Source organism: Haliotis cracherodii, unplaced genomic scaffold (genome assembly GCF_022045235.1).
Source record: "Haliotis cracherodii isolate W230 unplaced genomic scaffold, xgHalCrac1.p SCAF_10, whole genome shotgun sequence".
NCBI lineage: Eukaryota > Metazoa > Mollusca > Gastropoda > Lepetellida > Haliotidae > Haliotis > Haliotis cracherodii.
Window position 1 is genome coordinate 18,962,484 of NW_027266265.1, and position 18,840 is coordinate 18,981,323.

The following is an 18,840-nucleotide window of genomic DNA, read 5'->3' on the forward strand; positions in this document are numbered from 1 at the left end:
ACAGAACACAAGAATAACTTGGTAGAATGTTCATTTCCAATCTGTTGAAATTATTATTCCCCTAAATCTTCAGATGCATCTACACTCGTATAAACTACAGTTCATATGATATCTTCAAGAACAAGTCACGCATTTGCTGAGTGAGTGAGTTTGGTTTTACACAGCTTTTAGCAATATTCCAGCAATATGACGGCGGGGGACACCAGAAAGGGTCTTAGCACATTGTACAAACGTCGGGATTCAAACCCGGGTTTTCGGGCGAACCCTTTAACCACTAGGCTACATCGTATTTGATCCCAATATGATAAAGATAACATTATTTCTGTTACGCATGATACTGAGGAATATTCGATATCTTGAATTACATGCCTTTGAGCAACATCCATTCCATAAATGTGCGTTAGTGCAATGACGAAGTGTAATGTGTAATGCAAGATGGCATAATACGAAAGAAAATAAGTTGCACTGGATTCAAGATGTAAATCTATAACACAGAATGCATCATGACGATATACGTGTTCCAGGGGACTTGTGACGGTGCTGACACATGACAACGATTGATGTCGTCCTACCTGCATTGAGCCAATACAGGCTGCTGTGGGTTGTCTCTATATCGGCTGTCAGATTGGCTTTAGCAATATAGTCCACGGCTAAGTGGAACTGAAATGTAAATTAATATCACATTCTAATAGAACAAGAATTCACTTGATTCATCCTGATCCATTTGAAAATTGAGTATTTATCATTAATGTATCGTTCAAGGTTGGTATTATACAATGTAAAGAAAACAATCAAACCATATTAAATGTGTGGTGTTTTCGCAAATACCTGGTGTCACCAAAGATTTTCAGTGATCCTTTCAAATAATTTTCACCGCTGTCTTACCTTGCGCTCAATGAAATTTGTTTCGCCGAATTATCGAGATTGGTTATTTTGTGGCGTTGACCTTTCACATTTAATACATATTAAAAATTTGCTCCTGGTTGACATTTCACAAAGTCATTTTAAAGGATGGAATGAAACGATGACGGTGCACGTGTGTCATTCGTTATCATTAGATGCTGTTAAACTGTAGTAAGTGATAATTAGCCATGCTAACACATTTCAAACATGGAATCAAACGGACTGTTGGTAAAAGGATCAGTGTGACATCGATCAAACACAAAACAACCAAGAATGGATCGAACAGGAAACCAATCTTCCGATGTCCAAGTCATTACACTGGCCAGGCAATTCATGATCTCCCATGGAATTACCATCGCAGGACTTCCAGCATCTGCCATACCACAACATCGGTGAGCTGGCACCACATATACTCTACTATATAAATCACGTAGCAATACCTCATAGACTGGGACTGGGACACGCACGCACGCACGCACATACACCATACACACACACGAACACACACAGCACACACACGCACGCACGCACGCACGCACACACACACCACACACACCATGCCTAGCGGATTAGAGTACGTTGTGCTGCTGATCTGCCAGAGATAAAACGATGATGAGTCATTGTTGAACGGGTTATCAATCATAATGATGTACATAGTAGAAATGCGGATCAACCATTGTAGAAATGCGGATCGATTACAGTAGAAATGAGAATCGTACATAGACTAACATGTATAGATAAATCATTGCAGAATTGGTGATACATTAACATAGAAATGACGATCAATCACAGCAAAATTAATTTGCAGACACAGAAAAATCAAGGGCACAAAATGTATCGATTTACGACACTCCCCCAAGAAAAGCAAGTTTTTGCGCCGTCCCTAAAGCATCCACCAAATGTTGTTCTAACTGCCCAAAACGTATTACAACTTATTACAGAAAGTGAGAGATCTTTGGACAAAGATAACATTACTGGTACGACTACATAACCGTTTTAACCAGCGTTAACTCTGCTATCATCCCTTCAATGCACACGCCGTACGGCCTACGAAGCTGGTTCCACGCGGCCTCTGAGTGACGACCTTCAAGAAAATGGTACACAGGTAGCTTCTGTGCAATGTACATAAGCGGCCTTGGCTCAAGGTCATTTCACTCCTACCTTCTCCAATTAACACCACCACGGACATACTACCCAGGTTTATTTATTTTGGTTTATACGAGTACTATTACAATCAACAGCAATACGTAATTTTGTGACTGACACTGTGCAATGACGCAATGGCCTACACGAATCCGGTGTATTGCTAAACATGTGCGACATCAAATCTATGTTGCATATCGATGTAAAAATGTTGCTATAAATGGACAACAAATGTAGTCTAGACAACCTTATGTCTTCAAAACATAGTTAGGACATGATTTGCCAGATATTTAGAGAATGTAGAATCGATTATCAATATCCCCTGTCACCAATATGGATTTCAGACTAGCTTGAGATCTGACAACGAATAAGAAAACTATTGGTCAAGTTCTTTATGGCAAGAAAGGGGCGGTGTATACAAGTGATTACTGACCTTGATCATTGTGAAGTAGGTAAGAGTAAAGGCACCAGAGTAAGTTGAAAGAACCATGAAATCTAACAAGTTGAATAAATTCTTCACATGTCCGATGAGGCCTGTCACGTATATCTGGCTGCATTCGGCGCATGTAAAACCTGTCAGAACATATTTAAGTATGATAGCAAGCATCATGTGATGTTAATATATACATATGTGAAATTAGAAAAAAACCTCATTTCATGCTGATTGATGGATTAATCTATGCTGACGGTAAGGCTTTCGGGTTAAAAACAATGTGCTGACCAAACAAGTCATGGATACGTAGTATTGACCCTTTAACTAGTACCCTTACCAGCAATAGTCGTCCAGATGAAAGGGGTTTTCGGAATAATCGGATTCTACTGTATACCTTTAAATTCTATGGAATTCTAAGGAATTAAAGGCATACCTTATCAATATCAGTTATTTCTCAATCTCATTAAAATCAGACCTCAGTTCTCGCTACCGCTAAACAAAGATCTGAGGACATCCCATTAGGGGTCACGTCAGAACGACCTTTCATCCGACCAGTCAGAGCACCGCTTACCAGATTATGAAAGTGCCAGTCGGAATGTGAATTATAATCATGCACCCTCGAAAACTTTAACTCCGAACAATAGTTACGGGTTAAACGACAGAATCCATACAATCTAGACCATCTATTAGCCATTCCAGAATGTTTTTTGTTCAGGTTTCAAATTTGTAATCGAGAATTTGTCATAATATGTTTCGAAGCGTAGTCGCCAATTTGAAATTAGTGTCGTAAAGCACGAGAAAGCTGCCTTCTGATTGGTCATTCCATTGGTCGGTCAAAGTTCGCGCAAAGTCGGTCTGACGTGACCCGTAATGGGATGTCCTCAGATCTTTCTTCAGCGGTAGCGAGAACTAAGATCTGATTTTAATTAGATTGGTTATTTCTGATTATTGCTACTTTGATGCATTTTGCATTCGGGTCAACAAATACATTATTGAAAATATTACCCAGGGCAATGGTAAATGTCAAGTCCTTTAGGTAATTCGGATAGGAAAGAACATGTGTATAATTCGGATTGACAAGGTTATACTGTCATTGGTGTGATGATGCTTGGTCACACAATCCAAGGGATATAACTCCTATTTTCATTTCAAAGAAGCGTGAGTAAAATGTTTAAGTTGGACTACAGCTGAGCTGGTATTGGCCTTCGCAGCAGTATTCCAATTCTACATATTATCCAGTCTAGACAAGGCAATCCAGTGTCTGAAAGCATGGGCAACGATTCACGACACCCAATCAGCTGTTTCACCGAACCTGACGACACGTCCCAATTACGACCTGTTGAGCTGGGGACCTACATCAATTCTGACATGGTTCCCCAACGGGTTTAAATACAAGGGTGGCCAGTTGTGTAATCATAATCACTGTCGTCCTCACGCCACAGCCTGGCATCACTTAAAGTTCCACGTGTACATTAATACTGACCAAAGTATCATGATCGAAATACCTCTAGAATCGATCTACAAGTGATAATAGTTCCCAGTACCCGTGAAGAATAGGTCTTCAGGAACCCATGCTTGCCAAAAGAGGCAGATAATTTGTCGTAAGAGGCAACTAACGGGATCGTGCGGTCAGACTCGCTGACCTGGTTGATGCATGTCATCGTATCCCATTCTATCAATTAGCTCATGATATCAATTCCTGGATTGTCTGGTCCAGACTCGATTATTTACAGACCGCCGTCACACAGCTGGAATATTGTTGAGTGTGTCGTTAAACAACAAACACACACCAAAAAATATAGTTCTTAGTCATGTCTGTGGTGATGCTACCTAATGGTCGTCCCCACTGTTTCTGATTACCTAAAATCCAAAGCGTCAACAGCACTTGCGTCACCGTGGGCGCATACGACCTCAGAGGAAAGTCGATATCGAACAATTCTTTCTTCGTCAAATTTCGGAATTCGTGATACCGCCGGAAGTCGACAGGATAAAGCGTTTTGAGCGTCTTCTCGTTGGAAATTGTGTAGGACGACTCTGCCGTGGACACCACGATAATCACCAGGAACACGAGTTGGGAGAACGAGTGAGTGAGAAACTTCACAAAGGGATACAGGAGGACCCTCGCAAACTGAAACAAGACAAGTATGAAATCTTATTCGTAAAATACAATGGTTGGTACATTAAGTTGAAACCGTCCTTATCACATAACTTACAACACCGAGGTAAAGGGTCTTGGGTACGTATACGTTAACGTCCACGATGGGTCAATGTGGGTGATGCAGGTGTGCAGGCATCCACAGCACCCAGCACACTTACACGTCTCAGGAGAAATATATAAGCGAATATTAACATTCAGAGTACCGTTGCTAATGAGACGGGGACATTAAAGCAAGCTGAATATATATATTACCCTTATGTTGGGAAATGTGGCTGTGAAGTGGTTTTGGATTGTTGGTATCAAAATACCTTTGTTAGAAACAAACCTTCAAGGTGCAACAGCATTTGTTAAACAGCTACATACATAGTCAACAACACGGCCAAAGGTGAGGCGGGGTGCCGACATGGGACATAACCTTATCATCTACACAATGGTTCAGCTTGAACACAGATCATTCAAAAATATATCTGTGTTTTTCTGTTAAAAAAACTTAGTTCTTATTCTAATCTCCTGAACCCCAGTGTACTACTTTGTCATCCTTGGATTGGATTGCTTTGGATTATTTTTAATATGTATATTGTCTGAATATTTTCAGTCAAGATACATATTGCCTGAAACATGAAACTGTATTTTTGACAGACTGACTGAACGAATTAGACTCCATAATTGAATCTCCCAAATTGGGACCTTTTTTGATCTTATAAAGATCCAAGTAACTTCTATAAGTAATTACACATGTTTCCACAATGAATTGATTGGCTCTTTAAACATAAAGGAATACTGGAGTCCTTTTTTATGTTACTTATCTTTTTTGATATGACATGCAGTTCAGTAATAGAACATACACAATATAATGTCAAATAATATATGACTTAGATTACAGTGATGCTGTTTGCACATAAGATTTCACAAAACTTTGTGAGATGGTTCTGATATACCATTATCCACTTGTATGAGCACTTAGCCATTAGCTGCATGTCGATATGTGGATGGGTTTATGAACCACGCCCTTCGCTGTGATTCGTTTTCGCTTCTTCGGACATTCAGTGCAAAGAGATTTGTACAGCTCTGCTACCTCACGAGTGATATTGGCAAATTTAGTTAATGCTTTCAAACATTTTGTCACGTCAAACATGACCAGTTTGAACGTGCCCTGTCCTAATGATGTCAAACATATCATCGATCGTAAGTATGGCGAATAAACTTTCCAAGATCACCACACTGAAAAGAATTCCTACCGACCAAGGATATAATACTGACGAGGGGTTTTATCAGAGCCAGCTTCTTTGAGTTCTTCAAGTTAAATATTCGTTCTAAGTTTATAAAAAGGACTTGTTATCAGACTTTCTCTTTCAACAACTGTTCATGAAACGAAGTGTCCATTGAAGTAGCCAATGGACAAGTTGACAGAGCAATGCAATAGTATCACTGTCAACTTTTGTTTTGACATGTAACCATTGTACTTATCTGGATTCTAGTCAGGTTATTTGATGAGAAGACTGTTTCAGGTCGATGCTACCTATTATTTGACTAACTAACTGTCTGGATGCTAAACATGCTGTTTCATGTCACTGATGTCCATAATTTGACTAATTAACTACCTGTCTTCTCATCTGCTTTTCTATTTATTAAGAAAAAACAAAGATAATTTGTAAATGTGTTGACACTTGTTAACATCAGATTGATTCAAATGTACTGTGTAAACTGCATACTTTGAGAAGTTCCTTTTCGTAAGTGGGGAGGTTAAATTACGGAGTCCTGTTTGTTTCACTCAAGCTATCTAAAACCCAGTCTCATTTTTCATGCACTACGTATATTGAATGCAAATTTCAGTCGGTAGTACACTGCCTGAGTGACTGAAAGATTCAGTCAATGTGTATATTGACTTATTTTTCAGTCAAACTACCTATTGCCTGATTATAGACATTGGAATATATTGTGAGCCTCAATAGGAGCAGTCGTAATGCATGTTGGAGAGAGTTGGTTACCTTGACTGGGAGAGCGTGGTTATGACAAGAAAGGAATATTAACCTACAAGTGAGAGAACTGGCACATACCTCGAACAGACATTTTATATATAAATATATCCTTTTTGACATCGTTGTTTTTATTTAAGAGTTTCTCTCAGATCTGCCTGATATAGATGTACTTGTACATGTTTTACTCTGTCAACAGCGAAACATATCTCCTTGTTAAAACGAGAAATTTAAACCTACACATAATTCACCTCTATTCTCATCGTGTCACGTTAATCTCATTAATTCTCTTTAAGACCTAAAGAGTACAAGGACCACCTGACGTACACACTTATTGATATTATGTTATTTTGTATACGCTCGAATTTGTCTTTGGATGACAGCACTTGACTGACTAACGTCAATTGGGCCGTTTCATCCGTATAAAAAGCTTGACACAGTGCCACTGCATGGAGACTATATTGGTCGGAGAATACATTTATTGGTCTTGTTTCAGGGAACTTTCGTTGATCGATCATGACAAAATGTCTCATCGTGGTTATTTATTACTGCTTGACAGTGAGTGGCCACTTTGATATAATGATCAATAACTATAATTATGTGTAACAAATATCATTATGTTCCTCAAATAATGACCAAACAGTTAAAATTATTTATATACTGCAATTTGAAAATGGACGTGAAACTTAAGTAATACTGTCTTTCTTTTTTCAATTCAATTAGAGAAAATAATGTCCCATTCGTCTTGGTAAAATAGGTTCACATTAAAAACGAAATATTAAGTCCGAAGAATGATATTCAGGGATAACTTCTATTTAGTTTTTCCTGCTAGCCAATTGCAACCGGCTCGGTTATCATGGAAGCATATAACGTCATCAACAGTATGATGAACAAGGTTCTATTAAATTAAAAGCTTCGGCTAAAGCTGCCGGTCCCAATGAAATTTTAAGCTTCCAATATTCATTAAATCCCGTATATCTAAAAATACATGTATGTTTTTTTCGACATAATTAAATGTTAACGTTATCAGTTATCATCGGGTTGTCAGAAGGTCAAAGTGATCCTGAATATAACGACAAAAAGACTTGCTTAAAATAATGCTTTTGCGAAAGAATAGAGACATAAGGCTTGTTTCTTACAGTCATTTTAAAAAAAAGCTTCCAGCGGGAAACATTTACTATGCTAGTTGATCGGACAGCACTTACCTTTCCGGTGGGATACACTAGAGACATTAAGACGAGGAATGGGTAGGCGAGGATGAACATGCAGACAATGGCAAGGCGTCGGATACTGCCGCTGCGTTCCCACGATCTCAAGCCATGGTACCACATATGCACAAGTCGCTGCTGGCAGTTAGGGTGGGCCACGAACTGAAATGAAAAGAAACCTTGAAACCCAGGTTTGAAGTAACACTGATGAAAGGGATTGCTAACGGCAATTCTTATGAATTAACCAACTTACCAAGCCTTCCGTGTGAAAGGGAAGTCATCAGCATGAACTTGTTATTTGAGTTTTAACGTGAGGATGCGTTGTCAAGAAGATAATATCATAGGTACATTTATAAAATGACGGTCTTATATCTTTGAAAGTCACAAGGCTATTGAGTTTGTATTCCCATCGTATCAGCTCTATATTCGGTAAGTAATGAACAAAGGGTGGCTTTCATGTCCTATACCGGGCGCTGGAGGAACTACTTTATACTTTATCCGGGGGAACGGGTTGTTCCGTTGTCTAGGGCGCTGCGATTCGCTGTGCAGAGTTACGTCCCTTGGGCACGCCAGAAACCTATGATTGTTGGTTTGAATCCCGGTTCGCCTTGATCATGTTTTTAGGTTTGTCAGCACCATACCCGTGCTCGTGCGTTTCACCGAAGTGGTAAACGTCTGAGACTTGCATCACTTCGGGATTTCCTCCCACATTAAGCTGATGAGTGATATAACTGGAATACTGTTAAAGGCGGCTCACTCACTCACTCACTTATACTTCATCCAGAAAACAAAGTACATGGAGCGCGGAAGTTCAAGATGTATCAATGGAGCGTACCCAGAAATAAGGACAATGCCCATGTCAGATTCGTGTGATATTCCCATCATGGAAATATTCAGGGCGACTCAACGTTCCCTTTTGCTCAGTGTTGATACCAGTAGAACTAGATATCTATATAATACTCATTAGCTTGGAATCTAGACACTTTAATAGGCCAATATCAGTTGTTATATTGAATTCTTTGCAGTTATGCTTGTGGTGATCACCTTCGCACCAATATTAGAGTGTATATTCGGTATGCCAGATGCTAAAACGTATACATCAAAGTATCCGAATACCTGACGGTGGTATTCGTTTCGACAACAACTTGCTCATTCTGACTTATACCAGAACGTAAACCATTCGTTTCAAATCGAGAAGGAATTTTCGATACATAATTTTACTGACGCTTCAAACGTTTTATATATGCAGTTTGTATGTACTTTCTGAAATGAACTGAATTCAAGGATGTTAGGGTGCCTCAAGTGACTAAGTGTTATTTTCTATTCATTAATTATTATGTCCTTTGTAAGGATCAGATACTCCCGTGTAAAGCTATGTCTTAAAGACCATCTGTTGATATTGCATTTTCGTTAGCTAATAAATTATGGCATACCAACACGAGTCACGTCCCTTTTTCCAATTCATCATGTGTTGTGAACCCTCTACAAGCTACAAGATGTTTTACACGAGATCTGTCACTGACACAAATGTAAAATTGTATCAGGGACATCATTGCGAAGGACATGTCATAGATATGTTTGTAAAGACTTGGCATGGAGAGTTTTGTAAAGAAAATGACAAGTCACTTGTTAATGTCCTTTTACCTAGTTTTACATGTTTGCTTGTGGCACGGAGGCTGAAGAATGTACGGCGTTATTCACGGAGTATGGCTGTGCATATTCATAATTGTATTTCTAATGTTTCAATAGGATTCATGACGAGTGGATGACCTCTGTGTTTTTTCGTGTTTCATCTTCGATAAACAGGGGAACTACTATAACGGGATCTGTATACATTCAGCCCGACATTCATCGGTATACAGCATGGATGAACATCACCGTCCTGAGGTACTTGACACTTATATAGCTACAATCAAAAGTGAATATGGATCTGAGATTGAAATAATGTTTATAGTCAATTTCAATGCACGCAATGGATACAACGAGGACTTTATTGTTGATGATGAGTCGGATGTTGACCTAGTTCAGCTTCGTGATATGTTCGTGATCCTCTTGCAACGCAGGCCCGTGAAACAATCGATCGATTTGGTCTGGGTCTGTTGGACGTGTGTAGAATAGGGGGAATTCACATAGTCAATGGCCGTAAAACAGCCGATTTAACTCGAGCGTTCACATTTATTTCTTCTAACGGAAAAAGTTTAACAGATTATGTCATTGCATCTTCCAGGTTGTTTGAATCTGCACTGGATTTAGTTGTAGAGTCCTGAAGTGAATCCGATCACCTCCCTGTTTACGAGTAGGTTTCAGTTTCAGTCTGTAGACAATGTTGATGTGAGGTGTGAGTGTGAGTTGGGCACTGAACCTGTTGTTAAAGATAGATGGAATCTACATGATGAGCGAGTATATTTGGATAGACTTACGTTGTCTGAAGCTGTACACTTGACAGAAGAGTGTTTACGTGTGGTTAATATTGACGTAAATATTGCTGTTGGTAAGTTTATAGAGATTTTGCATTTTTCGGGTGCTGTGCTAAGAGTATTTTATTCCAGGATGGGTGGTATATCGAAAAAACCAACCCGTTTGGTTTGATCATGAATGTAATGTATATGCTTTTTGGAATTTGCTACGAAGATGTAAAACAGACGTTCATACAAAACAGTATCTTGAAAGTGAAGAAACTATTCCGCAATGTTTGTAATGTTAAACGGCAACGGTATAGCGATCGTCTCATGGATGAGATTAAATCTGCTATTGCTGACAAGGTATTGTCAACGCGCATGTTGACGGGGAATTAGCTCTTGGGGGAATCAAGGAATAAATCGACATCACTGTTCCGGAACGTTTTATGCACAACATGTAAACAATAAACCACAATTGCACAATGAGCGGAACACCTGCTCTGACAACACGAACACAGCGATGAGCGGACCTTCCAGCTCAGGCATACATGAGGTGAGGGGAGCTCCAGCTCAACCTCAGGACGTTTCCTACGAGCGGCACATCCTGCTCGAGGTCGTCCCTACACCAGCACTCGGAATACCAAGCTTTACTAACACCGTAGTAACAGTGTAATGGTAGCACATATATATATACTGAACCAAATTAAAAACTTCACAATCCTAATTTTTTTATCATTTTGACCAGTTATCATTGTGGGCCCTTATTGTGTATTTAAACAGTAATGGCCACGTATTGTCTTCAGATAACAGGTCGACCACATGTGACGTCACATGCAGAGGATCGTCAGATTGTCTTTCGTCACCTCCGTAACCGATGTTTGACGGCTACAGAAGTTAACTGTTTAGGGGTAGACTGAGTGCGCAAACTGTTCGTAATCGTCTGAAAACTGCTCACCTTCAAGCCCGACGGCCATACTGCGGGCAGATTCTGACTCAATTACACTGACGTCAACGTCAATTGTGGGCACAGCGACACTTACGATGGACTCAGAGGAATTGGAATCAAGTCGTCTTCAGTGATGAATCCCGATTTAATCTTCGATTTGCTGATGGTAGGGCGAGGCTGTGGAGGCGCCGCCATGAACGTTACGCCCAGTGTTGTGTACAGGAAGTTGACAGATTCGAGGCGGAAGTGTCATGGCGTGGGGTGCTTTCTGTGGCAATGCACGTTCCAGGCTTCTTGCTTACCGCGACCAGGTACTGGCACCAGAACTTCTGCCTTTTATGGCAGCACATGGACCCGGTTTGATCTTCCAACAGAACAATGCCATACCCCACACAGCAATAATGACAAGGAATTTCCTTCAGAATGCGGGAGTCAACGTCATGGACAGGCTGTCAAGGTCTCCCGACCTCAATCCCATCGAACACGTCTGGGATGCTCTGGGCAGAAGTCTGCGCACTCTCCAGAACCAACCACAGAATTTGCAAGATCTTGGCACCATTTTGCAGCAGCAATGGCGTCGTCTTCCCAATCATGTGTTCACAAGCATCACAATGTTGTGAGGCAGTTGTCAACGCACATGGTGGCCATACACGCTACTGAACTTGTGTGCCATCAGATTCTCGTGCTTGGGACTTATGATTTAACTGTTGATGTTATTACCGAATACCGTAGGTGCTTGGAACAAATTATTGTTACCACCGTTAATTAAAATCCTTCTTTGGACATTAATGATTAAAAATTACCTTCTCTGATACATTTGTCCCTTGTATAAAAATGTGTAGTTTTTAATTTGACCAAGCATGGGACTTCTTGGGTGATGAACCGACACAGCTCAGGGGATGAACAATTAAGGCAATCAATTCATACTATAAATAACAGTAATTAACGGGAAGTGATATAGTAGCCCAGGCTGGCTGTCAGTCAATATACAATGAAATGTTGGTGAGAATTAACAACGGGGATTAGCGCCTAAAACGTAATGACAATTAAGTCATGGAGACATGGCTACAGGGTAATTAGCCTTTGGAGTCAAATGTACTTCAGACAATGATAGTCGTAAACCAGTCGCTATTACAGTATTGTAAAGTACTTTGGAGAAAATTCAAATCTATGTTACATGTGATAGGACATGTCTCGTCTATAACGCTCGATGTTTGGTTTGAAAGTTATTAAATCCAGGAAGTGTAGAATCTTCTAGGTCAGCATGGTCCAAAGCATGTGAAACTCTGGCTATATAAGCCTATAAGGCTAGTTTTCCTGTCTATAGATTATTAAGAACTTTTTTGAACCATGTCCTTCGATATCACCCAAAAATATATTTGATACTAAAATTGTTCCAATCTTAGTATGGTTCAGAAATGTGGGGATTGACGTTTAGGGAGTCAATAGACAAGGTACAGGCCAACTGTCGGAAGTCCTGTGGTTGTTACTGACGTGCTCGCGGTCGTTGGTCCAGTGCATCCCATAAATGTTTTTAGTTTAAATCTGGAGACATGAAGACCCATGGCAGGGCCTGGATGTAGGGATTCCTGAAAAAAGGCTGTTGTCAGTCTTGCCGTGCGAGTTCGTTCTCTTGTAGGACAATGTCATTCGCTTGTTGCATAATGGGAAGGACGTGTGGCCGAAGAATCTCATCCGTGTCACATTGTGCCGTTACATTTCCCTGATTTTTCACTAAGTCTGTTCTGCCAGTTATAGGAAATGGCCTTCCATATCATCACACTGCCACTACCAAATCTTTGCATTTCCTGTATGCAGTTTCGTGCGTAATGTCCACGCGACACCTGTTAACATGACGTCTACCATCACTCGTCACTGAACCAAACTGAACGCATTTGTAGCCATACTCTGTGACCTTGATGCCATTGACGTCAAATTGACAGACAGATATTTTATTTCGTTTAAGCGCTGTACATCATAAAAACAAGGATAAAATAGACGTTTTTACATAAAAAAAATAATACAGCGCCACTCGTATAAAGTAATGAGAGACGATACACAAAACTGGATGATATGTACCGATAAAAATGTTTTACCCATATATTAATAGCTTTCTGCGTTGCAATTTTAAAAAGTAGGTTTTGGCAGTGACATATACCTCATCTTTAAAAAGGACTCACAATTTCTCTTGCTGTAGGATTGTGATGGTATGCAAATGAAAACCCAACGTTCTTAGCCCAACAAGTGATGTTTTTGCGATGTTTCCATCTTTTCACCAAATGTTTTCAGTACGTCTTTTTTCACACAAATCAATCCCAATCGATGCAGAAATGACCAATACAGTTCTGGTATTAATTTTGTATGGATGTCGGCAACAGTCTGTCAGGTTTTTTTAATTGCAGAGTATATTTGTTTTTTCATAATATTTATTTAATTTGAGAAATAAAAGAATTTTGATAATTTTCCTGCATGTGCTATGCATCTTTTTGGGATTCCAAATATCCGTGCTGCACCCAACTGTAAACTTTTGGAAAACAGAGGCTTGTGTTCTATCTAGACGCATTGAATTGACATCCAGCTGAGTGAAAACAGTCATTTTCCCCAGCCATAAATTGTGATTATAGTGTTTTCTGATCAAACATGACTTACCCTCTTTTCCTTGTAGTCGAGGGCTAGCTGAAATCTCGCCATGTTCTCGTACGCTTCTGTAGTGTGGTCCCCGGTTTTGTTCAGGATGAGGTCCAGCTCTTCCTGAGTTCGAATCCGGTCGAGAAGTTTGACAACATATTCACTGAGTTGGTCGGCCAATTGTCGGTACTCCAACTATTATGAAACGAAGTACTTAGGTTATTACGACAAACAACTCGATTGACATAGAGTGATGGAATAGTGGATGGGACTGAATTGCATTTACTGGGTTGAAAAGTGACTGGATTGTCAGGAAATAAAGGACCCGTATGCCATGAAAGGATGGAAACAGCATGATTGACACAATTGTGTTGAAAACGAGTACATTGTGGAGAATGACAAGGCATAAGAGGATAAATACGGGAAATACATCTCATTTGCATTTCATATGTCTCAATATGTCTCGATAGATGTATATGTCTCGATCTAATACGGTCAGGTATCCAAATCCTTCCGGTTTCTGTAGTCGTGGATATTACAGATGTGTGCATGTCATTGATCACATTTGTTGTGGTGTCCTTTCCTTCAATCTTGTTAGTCGTTTCGTGAGATGAAATTGAAGTATTTGATAAATTACATGTTAACATAACACTTACACATTCTTTGTAATACTTCAATAGCAAATATGGTCAATTTAAACTGTAAAAAACATATTTGCATAAGGTCTAATACCTTAAAATGCTTTTCAAGTTTAGATAACTTCCTCAGCTCGGCCGCCAACTCGAACGCCGTGAGAATAGGATCTTTACTTGAGAGGGAGATATACGCCTCACTCGACAAGCCTCTGTAAGCGTTCAGCCTGTACTTCGCAAGCCGGAGCTGATCGAACCTCATTTTGTTGTCACATTCATTGCACCCACAGCTGTACTTGTGAGGCTTCTGGATCCTCTCGTCTCTCAAGAGGAGCAACTGGACTATTTCGTACTGATTCTTCTGGGAGGCAAGCATCAAGGGCGTGATGTCCGGGGAGAACTGAGACTCAGCGTTCGCTGTCTTGTAGAAACCCTCCTGGTCGCCTAGTTTCCTTCTCTCCCGCCACATGTCTACATACCGCTTGTGCTTGAGGATCGTCTCGGCTATCTGGACATGCCCGGCGCTGATGGCCTGGAGAACCGCCTCGTATATGTGCTGCTGGTTGGACCGGTCCAGTAGCACCTCAACCACCTGGAAAAGAGTTAGCTTAAAGTTGGAGGAAAGCCAAAACTGAGGAGCAGATTGTCTGATGAAACCAAATATTGCGAGCAATGGTAATAATCAAGGGGTTCTGGGTTTCGAACACACAGAATGTCGAAAAGATACCTTGAACGCCTTGATACCTAGATGTTTACTGGAACGTATTTATACAAAGAAGCTCATTGAACGTCTTAATGCAGAGAAGCTCTTTGGAACGTCCTGTTACCGAGAAGTTCATTGTAACGTCTTGATACCGATAACATTTCTGGAACTTTCTGGTACCAACGAGCTCAGCGGAACATATTGATACCTAGAAGTTCATTGGAACGTCTTGATATTGATAACATTTCTGGGACTTTCTGGTACCAACGAGCTCAGCGGAACATATTGATACCTAGAAGTTCACTGGAACGTCTTGCTACAGAGAAGCTCATTGGAACGCATCGATACCGATCAGCAGCCTGGAATGTCTTGATACCGGAACATGCTGATACTGACTAGCTCAAATAAGACATCTTGATACCGAGAATTACACCAGAACACATTGATACCGAGAAGCTACCCCGGATATCTTGATACCAAGAAGCTCCGCTAAACGACTTGATACCAAGAAGCTACACGGAACGTCTTGATACTAAGATGTTTATCGTGATGCCTTGATCCCGACAAGCCCAACTGAACATCTTGATAATTGGAAGCTCAACGGGCTGTCTTTACACCGGGATAACTGGAGAAAGATTATAATACAGGTGGTGGGGGCAATTACTTAGCCACACTCCTAGAAGTTTCCTTATTCCTATTGACATATAGTGTCTATTCATCATCCAATGTTATTTATTATCAAACATTGATTAGTTTTATGATCAAGTTCTCTATTCAATAAAGTGTAATTCGCCAGACAAAATCGATACGTCTGGTCTTTCTTTCTGCGAATTATGTGCTGTCAGTCTTACCAGCATACATGTATTTATTATAGACGTCAGGTGTGAAAAACTGAGTTTTCTGAAGTTGAGAAAAGAGATATTTTCTTTGCAGTGAACATAACACTTGATATTTCGCAATTACAAGGGGCGGTGAAACGTCCTTGCGTGTTAGGTTGGGCGAATTTACGTTTCAAGGTTTTACATTTGCAACAAAACGTATATTGTAAATAGAATATTCCATGTGTCACGTGAAATATCATGTTTCTCTCATCTCGTGACGGGGGAATGGATCTATGCTTACTTTAAGATCTCTCCTTTCCGCCGTCACAAGATGAGTGGAACATGATCTTTCTCTATTCTATCTACGTGGAATAATTCACTGAACATTATTTCGACACACATGTAACATCTACAAATTTGTCGAATACTCAACGGCCTGTGGTCGTATCTAGGACAGAGGGTGGTATCAACATGCGGTTTCACTTACTATATGGCGTCTTATAACAATGGTGCCACATTATATACATCTATATGGTGCCATATTATAACAATGGCCCGGATCGTCCCAGCGATGGAACCGTAGTATTCGTTGCTTTCACTAATTCACCAACTTTCACTAACAAACTTTACATATGAGATTATATCCTTTTAACTAAAGACTTTTCTTTTCGCCTTTCTAATGCCTTTTCGATGGACGAGAGACACTAAACTGCAATGGCTCCAATACAAAATACTTCATCATATACATCCTACTAATGTTTTCTTGTGTAAATTAGGTTATGTTGAAAGTCGAAATTGCAGTTTTTGTTCTGTTGATATCGAGACCCCAATCTATCTTTTCTGGTCCTGTAATATGGTTCAGCAAATCTGGCGTCAACTTGAAGTTTGGCTACTTCAAAAGGCGAACATCCAAATCGAAATTACAAAGAAACATGTGATGATTGGCTTTCCAAAAAAGCGTAATGACCCTCTAAATATCATCTTTTTTTATAACAAAAACCTTATATTTAAAAGAAAGTTAAATGAAAAACTCCCGTCATTTCAAGTCTTTCAGAACGAAATAAGAAACTACTATAACCTTACTAAATGTGCAGCGATTATTGAGTGTGACATTGGCCTATTCTATAAATTTTGGTCAACATGCCATCATCTATTTAGATGATTAATCAACTATGTACTGGAATGTCATATTTTATCAAATAAACGTAAAATGATTGAAAAAATAAAAAAATTATAAAAAAATAAAGACTATAATTCGTATCCCTTTGAAAGTCGCTCTTTTCAATGTAAACATATGGTCAGCGATATACGTAAATGAATCTTAATAACTATTAACACAAGTTATGTTATTGACAAATGAGTGGTCCTCCTTTCAGCAGTGAAACTGTTGAACTGTTGTACACAAACGAGTATCTCACACTTGCTCTTATTGTGTCAATATTTTCAGGGTATTTGAAATCAATGTCACTACATATCGACGACATCACGTATTTTATAACAGTGTCCGATTCACTCCCCACGCATGGATTTAATCATCGATCGGTGTTTTTTAATGATAATTTATTCTTTACTTGAACAAACATTTTTGTTGCAATAATTGTCAGAGAAAACACCATCCGACCTCATTTGTCATTGACGCCTCCCGATGTTTCATAATCGACAGTTCTATGCTGACGTTTTGCTCTTAGCAAAATGATATGTCATTAAACATGTCACATGGCATGCCATCAAGCATGACACATGCTCTAAAAGCGCTTGGTTTTACAGCTGACATTTACAGTTATTTGCATGCTGGTGTTATTTATAGTGGTTCTGAATGCACTGGTCTCATCATGGCCGATGTCATTGAATATTAATCTTCGCCGTCACGATCCCAAATTATCGAAATGGTAAAATAATGGCGGCATCGTTCGTCCATGCAAACATTTATGTCAGATATATTTGTGCACTCTCGTGCAGATTAAAATCTGGAATTATTATATAATTTAGATATAACACTTCATGTAACGAAGTATGTTTTAAATAACTATTGATAAAGTTCATAGTTTCTTATTTTTTATTGTCATATCGAATGTATGGGAATAATAAGGTCTGTTAAAGCGAAAACCGGCTATCACAAACCACAGTCTTCTAATCAACGTTATTGTGGTATCTGGCATTAACGAGAACCGAACTGTGATGGAGATAATCAATCACTTAAATACCTGAAGAAATGTATCCCTGAGTTGATTTTTATAAAAAAATTATTATAATAATAGTCCATTTATATGGCGTATTTTCCATGCTGAATATCATGCTCAAAGCGCATTATTACCGCTGTCAATGGAATCAGTGTGCACTTTAATTTCATTCTCAGATCCCTAGGGAATATACAGTCCACACTACCAAACCAAATGTTTGAGAAAATGAGAGCAATATCTGAAGATGCAGTTGACACGAAATCAATATTATGACAATATCACTTAAAAGATATGTGGAATTATATACCTATAATTGAATGTCTTTTTGCAATTTTAAACTCATAACAGAGAACATTTGTAGTACCAACGCCGCGATGTAACTGGAATACTGCTAAAAGCGGCGTTAAACCCAACTCACTCACTGTAGTACCAATTTATCTACGGACACATGTATTTTCTGATATCGGCTTCGATATTTTGCTTTGAATAACTAAAATATAAATATGATGTTATATCGAAGATATACACAATTGGAATTGTTGGCAGGAAAAACATGTTCCTTTATCAGATTTTGTTGAATTTTGTTTCAATCGGTTACCTTAACTCTATTGATAATAAATACACATCTGTACACATCTACCATGTTTTAGTTGATTAGATCTACATGTAAACTGAACATGTTGTACCTGTCGTGGGCATAGTGTTAAATA

The 18,840-nt window shown here is 39.3% G+C and overlaps 1 protein-coding gene across 2 annotated transcripts in view; it reads right to left on the reverse strand.

The window, feature by feature from the left end:
• The window catches only part of LOC139454168 (short transient receptor potential channel 7-like), a 77,065-nt gene that overhangs the window by 25,555 nt on the left and 32,670 nt on the right, over nt 1–18,840 (reverse strand). For both annotated transcript variants that reach the window (XM_071235711.1, XM_071235712.1), the window contains exons 4-9: nt 14,527–15,018; nt 13,816–13,989; nt 7,819–7,983; nt 4,340–4,607; nt 2,480–2,619; nt 573–660 (exon numbers count right to left, since the gene is read on the reverse strand). In XM_071235711.1, coding sequence (XP_071091812.1) covers nt 573–660; nt 2,480–2,619; nt 4,340–4,607; nt 7,819–7,983; nt 13,816–13,989; nt 14,527–15,018 — 1,327 coding nt within the window. The remainder of the gene's footprint in view (nt 1–572; nt 661–2,479; nt 2,620–4,339; nt 4,608–7,818; nt 7,984–13,815; nt 13,990–14,526; nt 15,019–18,840) is intronic.